General features: G+C 54.5%; 1 protein-coding gene across 4 annotated transcripts in view; it reads left to right on the plus strand.

Moving 5' to 3' along the window:
* Window positions 1-15,403, plus strand: part of STRN4 (striatin 4) — a 25,816-nt gene extending 10,413 nt beyond the window's left edge. For 3 of the 4 annotated variants that reach the window (XM_084770999.1, XM_084770997.1, XM_084770998.1), the window contains 14 exons: window positions 32-229; window positions 2,265-2,406; window positions 5,081-5,240; window positions 5,776-5,889; window positions 6,218-6,333; window positions 7,608-7,783; window positions 7,860-7,907; window positions 8,604-8,725; window positions 12,096-12,266; window positions 12,397-12,537; window positions 12,812-12,910; window positions 13,091-13,177; window positions 14,218-14,450; window positions 14,698-15,403. In XM_084770999.1, coding sequence (XP_084627125.1) covers window positions 32-229; window positions 2,265-2,406; window positions 5,081-5,240; window positions 5,776-5,889; window positions 6,218-6,333; window positions 7,608-7,783; window positions 7,860-7,907; window positions 8,604-8,725; window positions 12,096-12,266; window positions 12,397-12,537; window positions 12,812-12,910; window positions 13,091-13,177; window positions 14,218-14,387 — 1,744 coding nt within the window. In that variant the 3' untranslated portion in view covers window positions 14,388-14,450; window positions 14,698-15,403. The remainder of the gene's footprint in view (window positions 1-31; window positions 230-2,264; window positions 2,407-5,080; window positions 5,241-5,775; window positions 5,890-6,217; window positions 6,334-7,607; window positions 7,784-7,859; window positions 7,908-8,603; window positions 8,726-12,095; window positions 12,267-12,396; window positions 12,538-12,811; window positions 12,911-13,090; window positions 13,178-14,217; window positions 14,451-14,697) is intronic. The other variant, XM_084770996.1, reaches the window with a different exon arrangement.

A 15,403-nucleotide genomic window follows, 5' to 3' on the forward strand; every position in this document is an offset into this window, starting at 1 on the left:
TGTGTTACCTGCCCTGGCTCTGCTCCCACAGGTACCTGGAAGAGGTGGGCTACACGGATACCATCCTGGACATGCGGTCCAAGCGAGTGCGCTCCCTTCTGGGCCGTTCGCTGGAGCTCAATGGGGCTGCTGAGCCAACCGAGGGGGCCCCCAGGGCTTCACCAGCTCCCGGGGGACTTAGCGGTGGCGAGTCTCTGCTGGTGAGACAGATCGAGGAACAGATCAAGAGGTGAGACCCTGACCCAGTGGGAGCCTGGTCTTCCTCCCCTGAGGAAGGCAGGGCATGACGTCAGGTGCTCCCAGCTATTGCGCCAGCCGTTCCAGATTGTGTGTGGGCGCCACCATTGCCAGGCTTCCAGCTTCAGGCTCCTAGCTGAAGACAGACCTCGGGTGGTTTGGCTGCAGAGGGCAGTAATGTGAGGCCTCTGTCTTTGTCTTAGGGGGCTCATTTGTTCATTTCCCATCAGTAGTTGGTATTGTCACAAGCAGTAAGTCACCATTAGGTGATGCTAAGTGCTATCAGGAACGTGAAGAGAGTCAGATTTCCAGGTACCGTGGCATGCCATGGTCACAGCTACCCAGGAGGCAGAGACAGAGGCAGGGGAGTGCTTGACCTCAGAAGTTGGAGACCAAGCTGGCCAAACAAACAAACAGGTGATGAAGTTGAGGGTGTATGTAGCTTGGATGGTAGCGGGCTTGCCTAGTGCGCATGAAGTCCTAAGTTCCATCAGCAGCACTGCATAGACCAGATGTGGTGGCCCATGCCAGTAATCCCAGCACTCAGAAGGCAGATGCAGGAGGATCAGAAATTCAAGATCGCTCTTGGCTACATAGCACATTTGAGGCCAGCCTGGTCTACAAAGTGAGTCAAAGACAGCTGAGGCTACACAGAGAAACCCTGTCTCCAAAGAGTCTATGACAGCCAAGGCCACACAAGGAAACAAAACAAAACAAAACAGAAGTAACAGAAGTAGTGTCTGTCGGTGGCTAGGAGGGAGGCTCGCTCTGGGGGGTGGCATTGGGAAGGAGAGGAGCAGGAAGGAGCACTGTCTAGGCAGGGGAAGTACTGAGGGCCGGACTCTGAGGCAGACCGGGCTTGTTATGTGTGGGAGCAGGAGACCTGTGTGGCACGGCTGCTGCAGTCAACACATGAGCCTTTGTGGCCTGTGGTCTGTGGTGAGGCCAGATCTCAGGAGGCTGATCACGGAGTGCCTCCCAGGCCACGATAAGCAGTGGATGCTTACCCACAGGGCTGTGGGAAGCCAGTGGTTTCTAGCAGGGGTATATCATCTGACATCTTAGTCTGCTTTGAGGAGAGATTGCGGAAGCAGCCAGGGTCTAGGCCAGTGCTGGTGGCTGTTAGCAATGGACAGGTAAGAAATGGTCTCTTGTAAAGGACTTGGGGGGCGGGGGGAGACATGAGGAAAGCAGGAGTGGATGCAGCTGTGAAGGGAAGGCACCTGTGTGTTGCACCAGGCGGCCACATGGAGCTGGGAGCCCTGAATAGCTCTAGTTTACCAGCACACTGATGTGTTTGGGGATCCTGTGGATCCTGAGGGCTCCTAGGTCTAGAGATTGGAGGAAGTGGCAGCCAGAGAGGAGACAAAGGTAGATGGAGGAGGAGGAAGTCCTCAAAAGAAAGTGGTCTCAAACAGCCAGAGAGGATGTTCTACATTGATGTCCATCAGAAGTAGGAACTGTGTCCTGGCAGTTGACAGCTCTGGGGTGACAGAAGACAGCAGGAGGGGGGCTGGGAGTCTGTAATGAAGGGAGGACATCTGAATCCGTCCATGCTGCCTGCACTTGGTATTGGAGTCTGGCTCCCCTTGAAGACGGGAGGCAGAAGACGAATGCTGCCTATATGGTGGGGCAAGGCTCTCCATGTCCGTATTAGCTGACAGTTGAAGTGTTGGAGGTGACTGAGTGTTGTAGAGTGGCTGCTGCCTCTGGCTGATAGGGCAGAGGGCTGGTGCGCAGTGATAGCGTCTTCCCCAGCTTATCTCTGGCTTGGCTAGATGTGGGGCATGTTCAGGGGACGGCGGGGGCAGAGGGGAGGGGCATGCTCTGTCACCACAGTTAAGACTCAGTGTGGCTGTAGGTAGCCTTAGGTCTATACAAGGGTCCCAGGGCTAAGAGGCTATGTGTGTTCAAAGCCAAGGGTCCTTGGGTCTTAGGAGCCCAGCTACGTCTGGGGTGTCTCCCTCTCTTGAGTTCTGTCACCTGGCAAAACTGACATCCCTCTGTCTGCTTCCCTGTCTTGGCAGGAATGCAGCTGGCAAAGATGGCAAGGAGCGCCTGGGTGGCTCCGTGCTGGAGCAGATCCCCTTCCTGCAGAACTGCGAGGACGAGGACAGCGATGAGGACGATGAACTGGACAGTGTGCAACACAAGAAGCAGCGTGTGAGGGTGAGCCTTCGCTGCTGCCCGGACCTCTGCCTGGGGCTGCCCCGGCCCCAGATAATGCCCCGACCTACCCCTCCAGCTTGGTGCCCTGACCCACTTAGGCTGCCTCCCTTCAGCTAGCCGCCCCCACCCTAAGCTGAAGGGTTTTTCCCCGTGCCTCTTGCTTTCTGTCCACATGTCCTGAAAAAGGTGTGAAACACATGGTCTCAGTAAAGATGTGTGAATGGAGTACATGTGTCTGGCCCAGGCCTGGAGACATCTGGGGAGTCAGTATGATCTGCTGGGGTCTGATCTGCTGCTGTGGTCAGGACCCTTGCCTGTGGACACTGACCCTGGGGTAGCATCCTGACCTTATCAGCACATCCTCACATTGGGCTCCCAGCATGCAGTATGGCCCAGCTTCAGGAACATGTGCTTCTCTTCATCTTAGGGTTCTATTCTTGTCATGGTGCGGCCTTAGTTGCCCATTAAGCATCTGCTGAGCCCTTCACAGCTCAGCTCTGAGCAGGCATGGGACAAGAAGACACAGGTCTAGACCACAAGTAGAGTGGCAGTGGCCGGGGGTGGCCACTTGCAGGATGTACTGTGAAGGCAGAGATAGCAGCTGTGGGAAAGGCCTCTGCTTTCCCTGAACCCCACCTTCCCAGATGGAGGTTCTATGGCTCTTTCCCACTCTGTCCAGGCACCCTTCTCTGTCTGGCCCTGGAGCCACAGGGTATCTGTTTTGTCAGCTTCCAGAGCCTCTGGGTTCCCTTCATCAGACCCTGAGCACCTGTTAAGATGTGTGCATACCAGGAGAGGGGGCTTGGCCTGACTAGGCACAGGGTCCTGGCCTGACGAGATTCTGATGGGAGCAAAATGCACAGACCTGGACCCCAGAGGAGGCAAAAGGCTACAGGGCATCTTTGAAGTGTCGACTCGGACTTAATTTTACTTCCTGGTTCAGATGCTGGAGCAGACTAGGGAGTGTGTGTGTGTGTGTGTGTGTGTGTGTGAGAGAGAGAGAGAGAGAGAGAGAGAGAGAGAGACACGGGGGGGGCGTAGAGAGAGAGAAAGAGGGAGGGATATGTGTGTGCAGGTGATACTTCATATGGAGGCTGGAGGTTGGCTTCCTCAAGAGCTCTCTCCCTTGTGGTTCTTTGTTTTCAGTGTGTGTGTGTGTGTGTGTGTGTGTGTGTGTGTGTGTGTGTGTGTGTGTGTATTGGGGTTCTCTAGAGAAACAGAACTGATAGACTAAATAAGCTTCCAGCAGGTGTGGCCCAGATTTAAAAGTAGATCTTCCCACTTCAGATGATTTATTAAAGAAGCTCCCTCCCAGGTGTGCCCACTTGCTTGGGTTTCAGATAATTCCAGGTGTAGTCAAGGTGACAACCAGTGATAGCCATCACCAGTTTTTTGTTTTTTTCAACACAGAGTTTCTCTGTATAGTCCTGGCTGTCCTGGAGCCTGATATATAGACCAGGATAGCTGGAACTTAACGATATCCTCCTGCCTCTGCCTCCGGAGTGCTGTGATTAAAGGCTTGTACTACCATACCCGGCTTACCTTGTGTTATTGAGGCAGACAGGCCTCTCACTGGGCCTGGGTGTGCTGTAAGCCTGCCGGCTGGGTGAGGAGCAAGCCTCAGAAATCCTGTCTCCCTCTTCTCTGCACCGAACTGCAAGTATGTGCTGTGCTGCCATACCTTTCTTTGTACCTGGGTGCTGGGGATTGAACCCGTGGCCTTGTGCTTGTTTGGCAAGCTTTTCATCCCCTGAGCCATCTCCCAGCCTCTCAGGGCTTTTGAGTCCAGATGTTGTTTCCTCCGGGAAGTGGCCCTCACATCCTCTTAGCTCCTCACAGCAGAAACTATTTTGCACCTCAGTTTGATTTTGTGTTCTGTGGTTCTGGTGATTAAACTCAGGGCCGCACACGCCAGGCAAGCTTCATCCCAGCCCATTTGTTTGCACTTGCGGCAAGGGCTCATACTCCTGGCCATCCTTCTGCCTCAGTCCTGAGTACTAACTAGTTCAGGCATGAGCCATCGCCCCCACCTTACCCCTGCCTGTTGTATATGCTGTCTGTGCGCATTCACTCTCCCCATGCCCTGTGGGCTCGTTTGTGTGGATGCCTGAGTGTTGTCCTTCTAGATTCAGAGCCTCCTCCACCTTGGGGGTGTTAGCTGTGCCCTGGGGTGCCACAGTCTGTTGGTGCTGCCCAAGCTTTGGCCCAGTTTGAATTTGGGGAGCTGGGGCAATTGACTTTATTCTGTCTAGCCTATTCCCACATATGTAGGATGGAAAGAAAGTCCTCTCGGTCACTGTTCACAGGGGTGGGGCGAAGCCACGTCTGAAAGGTCCTTTTGTGAGTCACTGCTTCTTGCTCAAGCAAGCAGCTTGCTGACAAGTGCATGTTGCCACTGTCAGCTTTATGCCCAGAATGGAAAGATAGGGCTCTGTTCATCCCCTCTTCAGTTGTGTGTCTGTATGTCCCCAGGGGTTGTATTGTCACTTCCCAAGAGCCGTGTGCTAAGTAGGGGCTCAGCAAAGCTGTGCAGAAAGATGCGTGAGTGCCTGGAGGTGGGGGAGGCCACCGCAGAGTGTCCAGGAAATGAGCTGACTGACCTGCCTTTTCCTGGGCCCCAGATGGGTTTGGTCGCTGCACTCTAGCCTCCTCCCCACTTCTTTTCCCACCACAGCTCCCATCCAAGGCCCTAGTGCCTGAAATGGAGGACGAGGATGAGGAAGATGACTCAGAAGATGCCATCAATGAGTTTGATTTCCTGGGCTCAGGAGAAGACGGGGAGGGGTCTCCAGATCCTCGACGGTGTGCTTCGGAGGGGAACCCCCATGAGCTGGGTGAGTTGGGGACCGACAGGCCTGGCTAGGACAGTATGTAACCTGCATGCTTCAGCTGCTTCCTGCCCAGGGCTGTGCCCGGACGGATATACTTCCCGAGGGTTAGGTCAAGGGTAACTCAGCCCCAAGCCAGGCCAGGCCCTTACCCCTTCCCTGGAAAGTCCCTGCAAGCTGTATTCAAGTGGCCCTGCCGGAAGTCTAGCCCTGTCCCTCGTAGCGAGTGTCCAGTGCATGTCCAGCTCAAGCAGGAGGCAGCGTGAAAACTGATGGTGGAGGAGGAGGAGGATGGGGCTGCGTCTTCTAGTCTTGTGACTCCTGGCCATAAGAGCCTAGGGGTCCCCTGGGCCCAGGACAGGGCTGGGATTTGCCTGCCACCTTTCACTGGGTCCCTGCCAGTTTGTTTCCTGTCTGTCCGTCCCTGGGGTCAGGGCTTTGCAGCCTCTACTGTTGCAGGAAAGCCGGCAGCAGTGAGGAGGGCTTCCCTGAGAGATTGACAGGACTGGGGGAGACTCTTGCTCATGCCTCTTCCGTACAGAAAGCCGCCGGGTCAAACTCCAGGGAATTCTTGCTGACCTCCGGGATGTGGATGGGCTGCCCCCCAAAGTGACTGTCCCACCTCCTGGCACACCCCAGCCCCGGCCTCATGAAGGTAATCTCCAGCCCCACACGCCAGTCCCTTGGGGTCCATGACAGAGGGAGGCTGCAGAGCTAACTAAGCCTGGGGCTTCTGTGTCCTCAGAGGTAAGGCCCAGCCTCCAGTCTGCAGCCTCCCTGTCCCAAAAGGTCGTCTGTCTGTCTGTCTCCCTCTCTTTTTGTCTGTCCTCCCTTGTCTGTCTGTCTCTGTCCTCCTTTCCAGCTGCGATTCTTGATCCTGTCTTCCTGCCTCTCTTCCTTGCTCCTCATCCTTTCCACCTCTCTCTGCCTCTCTCTCTCTCTCCCTGGCCCTGTCTGCCCCACCCGCCCCTCCCCCCTACCAGGTTCCTTTGGCTTCTCCTCAGACGTCTTCATCATGGACACTATCGGGGGCGGGGAGGTGAGCCTGGGGGACTTGGCAGATCTCACCGTCACCAATGACAACGACCTCAGCTGTGATGTAAGTTCTTGGGGTGCCCCATCAGTCCTTGGCTCAGCTCTGACCACGCTGCAGGCCTGGGTTCTGTCCCTGTCGTGTGAGGACCGTGAGAGGCCGTTCCTTAGCCCCAGGGGGAGGCTTCCACACATTGTGCCTTACAGAGGGGTGCCTGGCAAACACGTCACTGAGGTGCAGGGTCTGAAGGGCACCGTGCCCTCCCTCTCGGAGGATGTGGGGAGATGAGTGCCAGCCATGCGCTCTGTGGAACAGCTGGGCTAGAATGAAGCAGCCTTGTGACTGGCATTCTGTGCTGTGCACCTTGGAGGGGGTCACTGGGACTTTCTGGGGTGGGTTCGGATGCGTTTTTTCAGGGCAGAAGCAGCCTAAGTGACTGAGCCCAGTGAGGTCACTGGGCTTTTCCTGGGAGTGTATTGCAGGTTCCTCCGCCTTCCCCACAGTGGTGGTTCAGAGTGGAGGATGCACTTGAGCGCACGTCCTCCAGTTCTTAGAATCATGGTAGAAATGCCAGCTAAGCCCAGGTGAAAGGCGTCTGAGGCTAAATTGACAGCTCATGGTGCCAAGCTGGCCTCCTCCTTGCAGTGAGCAGCCTTACTTTGCAGGACACGTGCTCTCAGAGCCTCTCTCCCAGGGCCGGCGGCGCCTCTGCCCAGAAACTTGTCTCAGACTCCACAGTCAAGGGTTGTTCCCTGGGACTTTGTATCTTCGGGCCCTGTCTCTGCAGTCACTCTGACTGTCCCCCAATCCCAGCCTCCTTAGAGAAGCCAGGACCAGCCCTCATTGCCTGCTCTGCAGGGTTCTCAGCAGGACCCAGTGTTGTGTCTGTCATTGGCCTTTCCTGCTTCCTGTCCTGTGGCATGCCTCCAAATGTCGTGTATCCCAGCCTCGCTGCCTCCTGCCTCAGGGCCTTCACACTAGCAGCTTCTTCCCCCAGTCCCTTTCCCTGCTTCTAGCTAAGTCCTGCGTATTTGTCACTACCTCGTGAGAGCCTCTTGGTCCCTGCAGAGGAGGCCAGGCTGCCTTGGTGTCCCTTCCTCATGCTCAGAGTTCCTGGTTCTGTGTATGTAGGACCTGCCTGTCTTCCTGAGTCAGGCTCCCCTGGCCCCTCCAGAGCCTCCATGTTGGTGAAAGCTGCCGTATGTGGGAAGGGCTCTTGTGGGCGCACAGAAGGCAGGCTCCGGCTGGGGCCAGTCAGTTCCAGTCTAAGTGGGCGGTGTCAGTGTCAGTATGAGTGCTGGGGTATTCAAGAGGACACTGAGGTTACTCCCCATCCCCAGCTGTCTGACAGCAAAGATGCCTTCAAGAAGACATGGAACCCCAAGTTTACCCTCCGCTCACACTACGATGGCATTCGGTCCCTGGCTTTCCACCACAGCCAGTCAGCACTGCTTACTGCCTCTGAGGATGGCACACTCAAACTGTGGAACCTTCAGAAGGCAGTCACGGCCAAGAAGTAAGACTGCCACCGAGGAGGGGGCGGGGCCTGAGGGCCTAGGGTCTCAGTGACGGGATTCCTCTTTTTCTCACAGAAACGCCGCACTGGATGTGGAGCCGATTCATGCTTTCCGTGCTCACAGGTAGGGAGATGTCTGACCCTCCTCTCAGCCCTGCATCCCGCAGCATGTGCTAGGCCGCTGCCTGCTGCTCTGCAGTCTCTGTCCAGCCTTCTTACACTGGAGCCTGGGCACTCCCCTGACTCAGCAGCCATGTTGGTTCCCACTGTGGTTACACTGAGGCCCTTCGGAGCAGTAAAGGAAGGGTAGGAGACAGCAGCTTTCTTAGGTGGCATAGCCAGAGCATAGGTGCCAAATTCTTGGCATCCTTAAAAATACCTAGGCATCCTTAAAAATACCTAGGAAAGGAGACTGGTGAGAGGTATCGTCTACTAAGCTTGGCAAACCTGAGTGTGATCCCTAGGACTCGGTAGGAAGAGAGCACTAGCTTCAGAAAGTTGTCCTCTGACCTCCATGTGTGTACTGTGATCTGTGGCAATAAATACATTTAAACCATTTTTAAAAATAGCTAGGAGAACCAGGCATGGAGGCGCACGCCTTTAATCTGAACACTTGGAGGCAGAGACAGGCAGATCTCTTGTGAGTTCAAGAGGAGCCTGATCTACTGTGCAAGTTCCAGGTCAGCCAAGGCTGCACAGAGAAACCCTGTCTGGAGTAAAACAAAACAAAACAAAAACCTAGGAGAAATCCTTAAGCTCCTGTGAACAAGGAAGGCTTGAGACTTAGCTGCCTTGCATCACCTGCCCTTGCACCCTGCAGGGGCCCTGTGCTGGCAGTCACCATGGGCAGCAACAGCGAGTACTGTTACAGTGGTGGGGCTGATGCCCGAATACACAGCTGGAAGATCCCTGACCTCAACATGGACCCATATGATGGCTACGGTGAGGACGACCCTACCCACACACACCTCAGGTCATAGCCTGGGGAGTAGTTCTGTAGGGCTCCCCGTCTGGTTTAGCATTGGTGGGTGGGGCAGAGGGAGATGAGGCGGGAGTGGAGGTGGGGAGGGAGGGTTGGGCTGCGTCTGAGAGCACGAGCTGGCTTTTGGGTAAGCCTCAGTCAGGGCTTGGTCAGCTTGGTGGGCTCTGTGTGTCCTTAGTGTGGGTCAGGGGGTTGTTAGACGCACAGGAGCGGAGCTGAGAGGCGTCAGTGGACTGGATGCAGGGAATTTAGCTTTTGACCTTTAGCCGACTCAGAAGTTAGTGGAGGAGCTAGAGCTGGGGATCCGTAGGTGGGGACCACACCTAGCACAGGCAAAGCCTGGGTCGCATCCCAACACCACGTGAGCCAGGTGTGCTGCTGCACACTGCATTCAAAGCTTGAGAGGGGAAACGGATCAGAACTCCAACAACGTCAGGGTGGCTATATAGGCAACTTGAGGCCAGCTAGACTACAGGAAACCCGATCTCAAGACAAAGAAGCAAACCAAAAAGACATGAATCTTTAATCCCAGCACTCAGGAGGCAGAGACAAGCAAAGCTCTGAGTTCAAGGTTAGCCTGGTCTAGGCCAGCCAAAGCTGCATGGTCTTTACCTGTCTCCAAAAAAATAAAGTTCTTTCTGTAATGGATCATCAGTGGCAGGAAGGATAACCACTAGCGCGAGACCAGCTCGGTTTCTGTGTTGGGTTCCAGGCCTGCTGTGCCACTTGTCAGTCAGTCAACATAGTGAATCCTCATCACAAAAAAAGAAGTCTTCTCCACACTAAGAAAAAACTAATGGGAAGCCAAGCGTGATGGTACACTCCAGTAGTGTTAGTGCTCAGGAGTCTGAGGCAGGAGGATGTTAAGATCTTGTCTCAAAATAACATTACATAGGACCAACAAGATGGTCAGCAGGTAAAGGCATCTGCCACCAACCCTCACGATCTGAGTTCGATTCCCAGAACCCATATGCTAGGAGAGAACCTACTCCCACATGTCCTCTGCCTGCACACATACACACACATACATACACACTCTCTGTCTCTGTCTCTGTCTCTCTCTCTCTCTCTCAAATATGTATAAACAGACTGAACAGCAGCCAGGTGGTGGTAGCACACGCCTTTGATCTCAGCACTCAGGAGGCAGAGGCAGGTTGATCTCTTGAGTTTGAGCCCAGCCTGGTCTACAAAGTGAGTTCCAGGACAGCCAGGGGTACATAGTGAGACCTTATCTCGAACCTTAAAATACTGGACAGATGGTGGGCGGGCAGGTGGATGGATGGGTAAGAGTTAAAGGGGAGGTAACAATCTATCTTGGGAACGCACACCCGTGTTGTTGAGTGTTTCTCACCTTCCTGAGCACTGCTTTCTGTATTGACTCCTGTGTTTCTGTTTATTCTGTTTTGAAACAAGGTTTTGTTCTGTCTTAAGTCCAGTTTTTAAGTCTCTTTTTACAAAGTCTTTTGCCAGGCGATGGTAGCACACAGCTTTAAACAAAAAACAGTCTGGTCTCCAGAGTGAGTTCCAGGAGAGCCAAGACTACACAAGGAAACCTGGTCTTGAGGCCCTCCCACCCCCATGTCTCTCAGTAGGAGAAACAGACACTGAGTCCCACCCTAACTGAGAAACTATTTGCAGCGGGTTCCTGGTGCCCTGAGAAAGGGAAAACCTGTTTTCTCTGATGCTGACGCAGTGCCAGTGGGTGCAGCAGTCACACCCCAGGCCTCATGCCCACGAGTAATTGGGCAAAATAAACTCCATGTTGTTCGGGTTGATTTTGTTTCGTTGTTTACGTTTTGGCACTTTTTGCTTTTCTTTTTTATGTTCTGTCTTTAGTTGGACTTTTTGTTTTTGGTTTGTTTATTTATTTATCTATTTTTGAGTGAAAGAACATAAAGTTGGGTAGGTAAGGTGGTGGGAGAATCTGCAGAGTTGGGGAGGGAAAGATTCTTCATGAAAAAATTCTTCAAATACATTTTTTAACTGTCTTAGAGGTGGGGTGTGGCTGTGCACACCTTTAATTTCAGCACTCAGGAGGCCGTGGCAGGCTAGCTCGGGCTACACAGTGAGGTTCTTTTTCAAAAAAAAGAAAAAGGAAAGAAATGTTTTTAAATAGACCCCCAACTCTGCTAAATTTAAAAAGTTTTTTTTTTTTTTTTTTTTTTGGTGGGGCTGGAATATGGCTCAGAGGTTAAGAGCACTGACTGCTCTTCAAGAGGACCTGAGTTCAATTCCCAGCAACCACATGGTGGCTCACAACCATCTATAATGAGATCTGATAAATCTATTTAAGGGGGGAGGGCTTGTTTTGTTTGTTGTTTGTTTTGGGATTTTGGGGGGGTTTTGTTGTTTGTTTGGTTTTTTGTTTTGTTTTGTTTTTTGCAGACAAGATTTCTCTGTGTAGCTCTGGTTGTCCTGGACTTTATGTAGACCCGGCTGGCCTCAAACTCAGAGGTCCACCTGCCTCTGCCTCCCAAGTGCTGGGATTAAAGGTATGCGCCACTACTGCCTGGCAGTTTTTTAAATTTTTAAGTAGTTAATGTTTTTTTAGCGAAGAGGTACCCAGAGTCCCTCACACTCTGTGCCCTTGCCCTACTCCTCAGTGCTTGGTTTGCTCTTTTTTACATGTATGTGTGCGTATTACAGATGGTTGTGAGCCACCGTCTGGGTGCTGGGAACCAAGCCTGGTATAAAAGCAAATGCTCTTACCCACTGAGCCACCTCTCTAGCCCCTCCTTTTAAAGACAGGATCTCACTATGTTGTCGGGTCATCCTGGAAATCTTATGTAGACCAGATTGACCTCAGACTCCCAGATATCACCCTGCCTGTGCCGCCCCCACCCCCCCACCCCCACCCCCGTACTATTTTACTAAATCTTTAACATGGCCTTGTGCTAAATTTGTCAGGGGAACAGTTGTCTGGGCAGGTCAAGGGTCCCACGTGAACTGCCATACTTCAGGTATCTGCTGGACTTGACCCAGAACTGTGTGGTGTCCAACAGCTAGAGAGACCACAGAAGGCTCTCAGCGCAGCAGAGGCTGTGAGAAACTACCAAAAAAAAAAAAAAGACATTCCAGGGGCTAAAAGGGGAGCCAACCTTGGTCAGCAGAGGTAGCGCTGGTGCCCTGAGCTGCTGACCTTGGCCCTGGGGAGACAGTGAACTCAAAGCCTCGTTTGCTAAGCTGTTGAGCTGTTTTCTGAGCCCTAAAATCTGCCCAGAGGTGCTCGTGGGCAGTGGGCAGCCACCCAGGCCCCAGCAAAGCTGCAGCCCTTGGGCTATCTCATGGGGCTGGTGTCCCTAACAGCGTATTTTCTCCTGGCCTGCCCAGACCCGAGCGTGCTGAGCCATGTCCTGGAAGGCCATGGGGACGCTGTGTGGGGTCTGGCTTTCAGTCCCACTTCCCAGCGCCTAGCATCCTGCTCTGCTGACGGCACTGTCCGCGTCTGGGATCCCAGCAGCAGTAGTCCAGGCTGCCTGTGCACCTTCCCCATGGCTGGAGGTGAGTGTTGACCCCAGTGCCTTACAAGCAGGACGCAGAGCCCAGGGCTTGGGGGTGGCTCCTGAGGAGGGCCCCGAGCCATGGGGCAGGATTGGCCCCTTGAGCAGCCTTCTTTCCTCTGTGCTCTCAGAACACGGGATCCCCACCTCCGTGGCCTTCACCAGCACTGAGCCTGCCCATGTCGTGGCCTCCTTTCGTTCTGGTGATACTGTTCTTTATGACTTGGAAGCTGGCAGCGCCCTTCTCACATTGGAGTCCCGAGGGAACAGCGGTGAGGGCCCCTGGCTAGGCAGGCCAATGGGACTGGGCTTTGAATACCCATAGGACCCCAGTTCCTCCTGTGGTTCTGGGGAACCTAGCCATCAGTGAGATCAGAATGTTTCCCATGTGCCCTCAGGGGCCACAGGCAGGAAGGAAACAAGGCTCAGTGGTAGCCAGGCAGCTTGACACAGTGGGCTGGGTACCATGCCCCCAATTGCAGATGTGGCCTGCCCCTCCTGCCTCCGTCCCGTAAGTCTTTTCTCCTCTCCCCACTGACTTTCCAGGCCCAACACAGATCAACCAGGTGGTGAGTCACCCAAATCAGCCCCTCACCATCACTGCGCATGACGATAGGGGTATCCGATTCCTGGACAATCGGACAGGTGAGGCCCAGCCTTAGTTGTGCCCTAACTGTTTTCCCATGTGGGAGAGGGGTGGGGGAGATGGGCAGAGCGCATTCAGACGGCCACACCCTAGTGTCTGCCTCCTAAGCTCTCAGATCCCTCCCCCCGCCAGCTAAGGCTAGGACTGGGGACCACCAGCCACTGTCTCCCTCTCTCCAGGTAAGTCCGTGCATTCCATGGTTGCCCACCTGGACGCAGTCACCTGCCTAGCCGTGGATCCGAATGGTGTGTTCTTGATGTCGGGAAGTAAGTTGAATCCTTGTTGCCCCTTCCTCGGGAGGGTTGGAGGCGGAGAGGAGGGGTTGCAGCCACTCTTGAGTTTGCTACAAGTCCCTGCCTCATCCTCATTGACTATCCTTGGAGCCCTGCCTGGGGCGTGTCTTGTGTGGCATGCATGTGGTGATAGGCCCAGATCCCCTCAGAGTCTGAGTACTTGGTCTCACTCTGCTTTCAGATACAGGCTCGGCAGCCGTCTACTCTAGAGTGGGTGGATAGGTCCCTCAGACCAGTGTCAGCTGCAGGGAGTGTGCGCACTTGTGCTTGCAGATGTGCAGGCAGTGGTGGTGGAGGCTGTGGGAGGCTTGGGGCGAATAACAGCTTGCTCTGCCTGATGTTGCCATGTACTGTGGGCCGCTCAGCTACACCCCGGCTTCCTTGTTCCCTGTCCAGTGGTATCAGACCCAGTACGGATACAGACACGCTTAAGATCTGAGGTTCTGCTTTCTGGCCTGAGCCCCTGGAGCTGGGCGGACTGGAGGAGCAGAGCCGAGGCTAGTTAGGCCCTCCTATGCCCAGCAAAGGGCCTCCTGCTGGTATCACGTCCACCCTCAGTTCCCTGCAGCCATCAGTCTTCATTGGCCCTCGTTCGCCGTGCCTCTACCCGGACGGTTCCCCCTCCTTAAGCCTATTACCCAGAGTCAGTGTCTGCTGCTTTTTTTCCCCCCGGTTGTGCTGGGAATAAAACCCAGGGCCTTGGGCTGGCCAGGCCAGCGTACAGGCACTGAGCCACATCCTGCCGTTTCCAGCTGTTCTTGCTCAGTCTCCCTGCAGGCGAGAGCTGCCTGTTTGTGTGCAGCATTCCTCCCAAGGTCCTTATATATACTTGGCAGTTAGCCGAATGGTTGACAGGATGGGGACAGAAAGGCTACCCTTAGGGTAGAGCCATGGGAGGATGAGGGCTGAGCTGCCTCCCCTCCAAGGTCTTTCCAGGAGGCCAGGTGAAGGGTTCAAATCCCAGGTCTGGGCTGAAGCTTGGTGACGGCCTTTTCTGCTCCACACCTGTGCAGGCCACGACTGTTCTCTGCGCTTATGGAGCCTAGACAACAAGACATGTGTGCAGGAGATCACGGCCCACCGCAAGAAGCACGAGGAGGCCATCCATGCAGTGGCCTGCCACCCCAGCAAGGCTCTTATCGCCAGTGCTGGTGCTGACGCCCTAGCCAAGGTCTTCGTATGATCCCACCTGGCCTCGCCCTGGCTGCACGGTGGCAGGGAGCGGGGCCAGGCCGGTGGGGCTGAGGTAAGGGCCAGGGGCCATTTGTATTCTAGATAGGAATACGGACATCCAGTGTCTCTGTCCCAGAAGACACCCTCTACCCCAACCCCATTCTCTCTCCCCGCCCCCACCCCTGCGACCCATTTGCCTGTCAGTTGTCCAAAGCCCAGAGTCCTGTGAGGATAAATGAGGCTTCCCTGAGAAGGCTGGGGAGGAACTGGGGCTGGAGCGGGACTCTGTCTAACCAGCTGCCTTCCCTTTGTCTCTGCAGGCAGCCCCCAGCCTCCCTTGAGAGGCTCAGAGTCTTGGCCTCTTTCATCTTCTGGAGCCTGGTGGTGCTAATGGCCCTTTCCCCAGATAGCCCCCCTCAAGGATGGCCTCTGGGGTTTCTGCTCATGTCCCATCCCCAACTCCTGACATAGTGTCACCCTGAGTGTGACACAGCCAGGGCTAGGTGTCCAAGGTGATAGAAGGTACCAGGCTCCATCCTAGAGAGCCACCCTCCTCACCCATCAGATGAAGGCTGTGCTGAGAGGGGTCTCCTGTGGCCTCCTGCGTGGGCCCCAGGCTGTCCTTTCGGACCTCAGTCCCTTCCTCCTGCTTTCCAACACTAACCAAGCCTCTGGGGCCAAGCCTTCCTGGGGAGGGGCCTCCACTCCTCCAGGGCACTGTCCTAGCCACAGGCCCTCCTTGATGGAGAGGTGGAGTGTGCCCCGGGCCCCTAGCTCGCTGTATATCTGTATAAATGAATGGGATTTTAATGGCGCCCACCCCACGTTATCACTGTGTGATAGTTTGTCAGTCTCCTCCCAGTTCCTCACTTTTGCCTCTTATTTATTTCACTCTTTATTTGGATTCCATTTCGTGCCCTTGGTTCCCTCCCCCTCCAGGTTCCTGTTTATAAGCCCCATCCTTTTTGCCCCTAACTTGTATGTGGAAAAAAACCAAAACTGTCTGAATAAATCCTTTGGAGTAAA

This window comes from Acomys minous, assembly GCF_964271855.1.
Source record: "Acomys minous genome assembly, chromosome: 20".
Classification (NCBI taxonomy): domain Eukaryota; kingdom Metazoa; phylum Chordata; class Mammalia; order Rodentia; family Muridae; genus Acomys; species Acomys minous.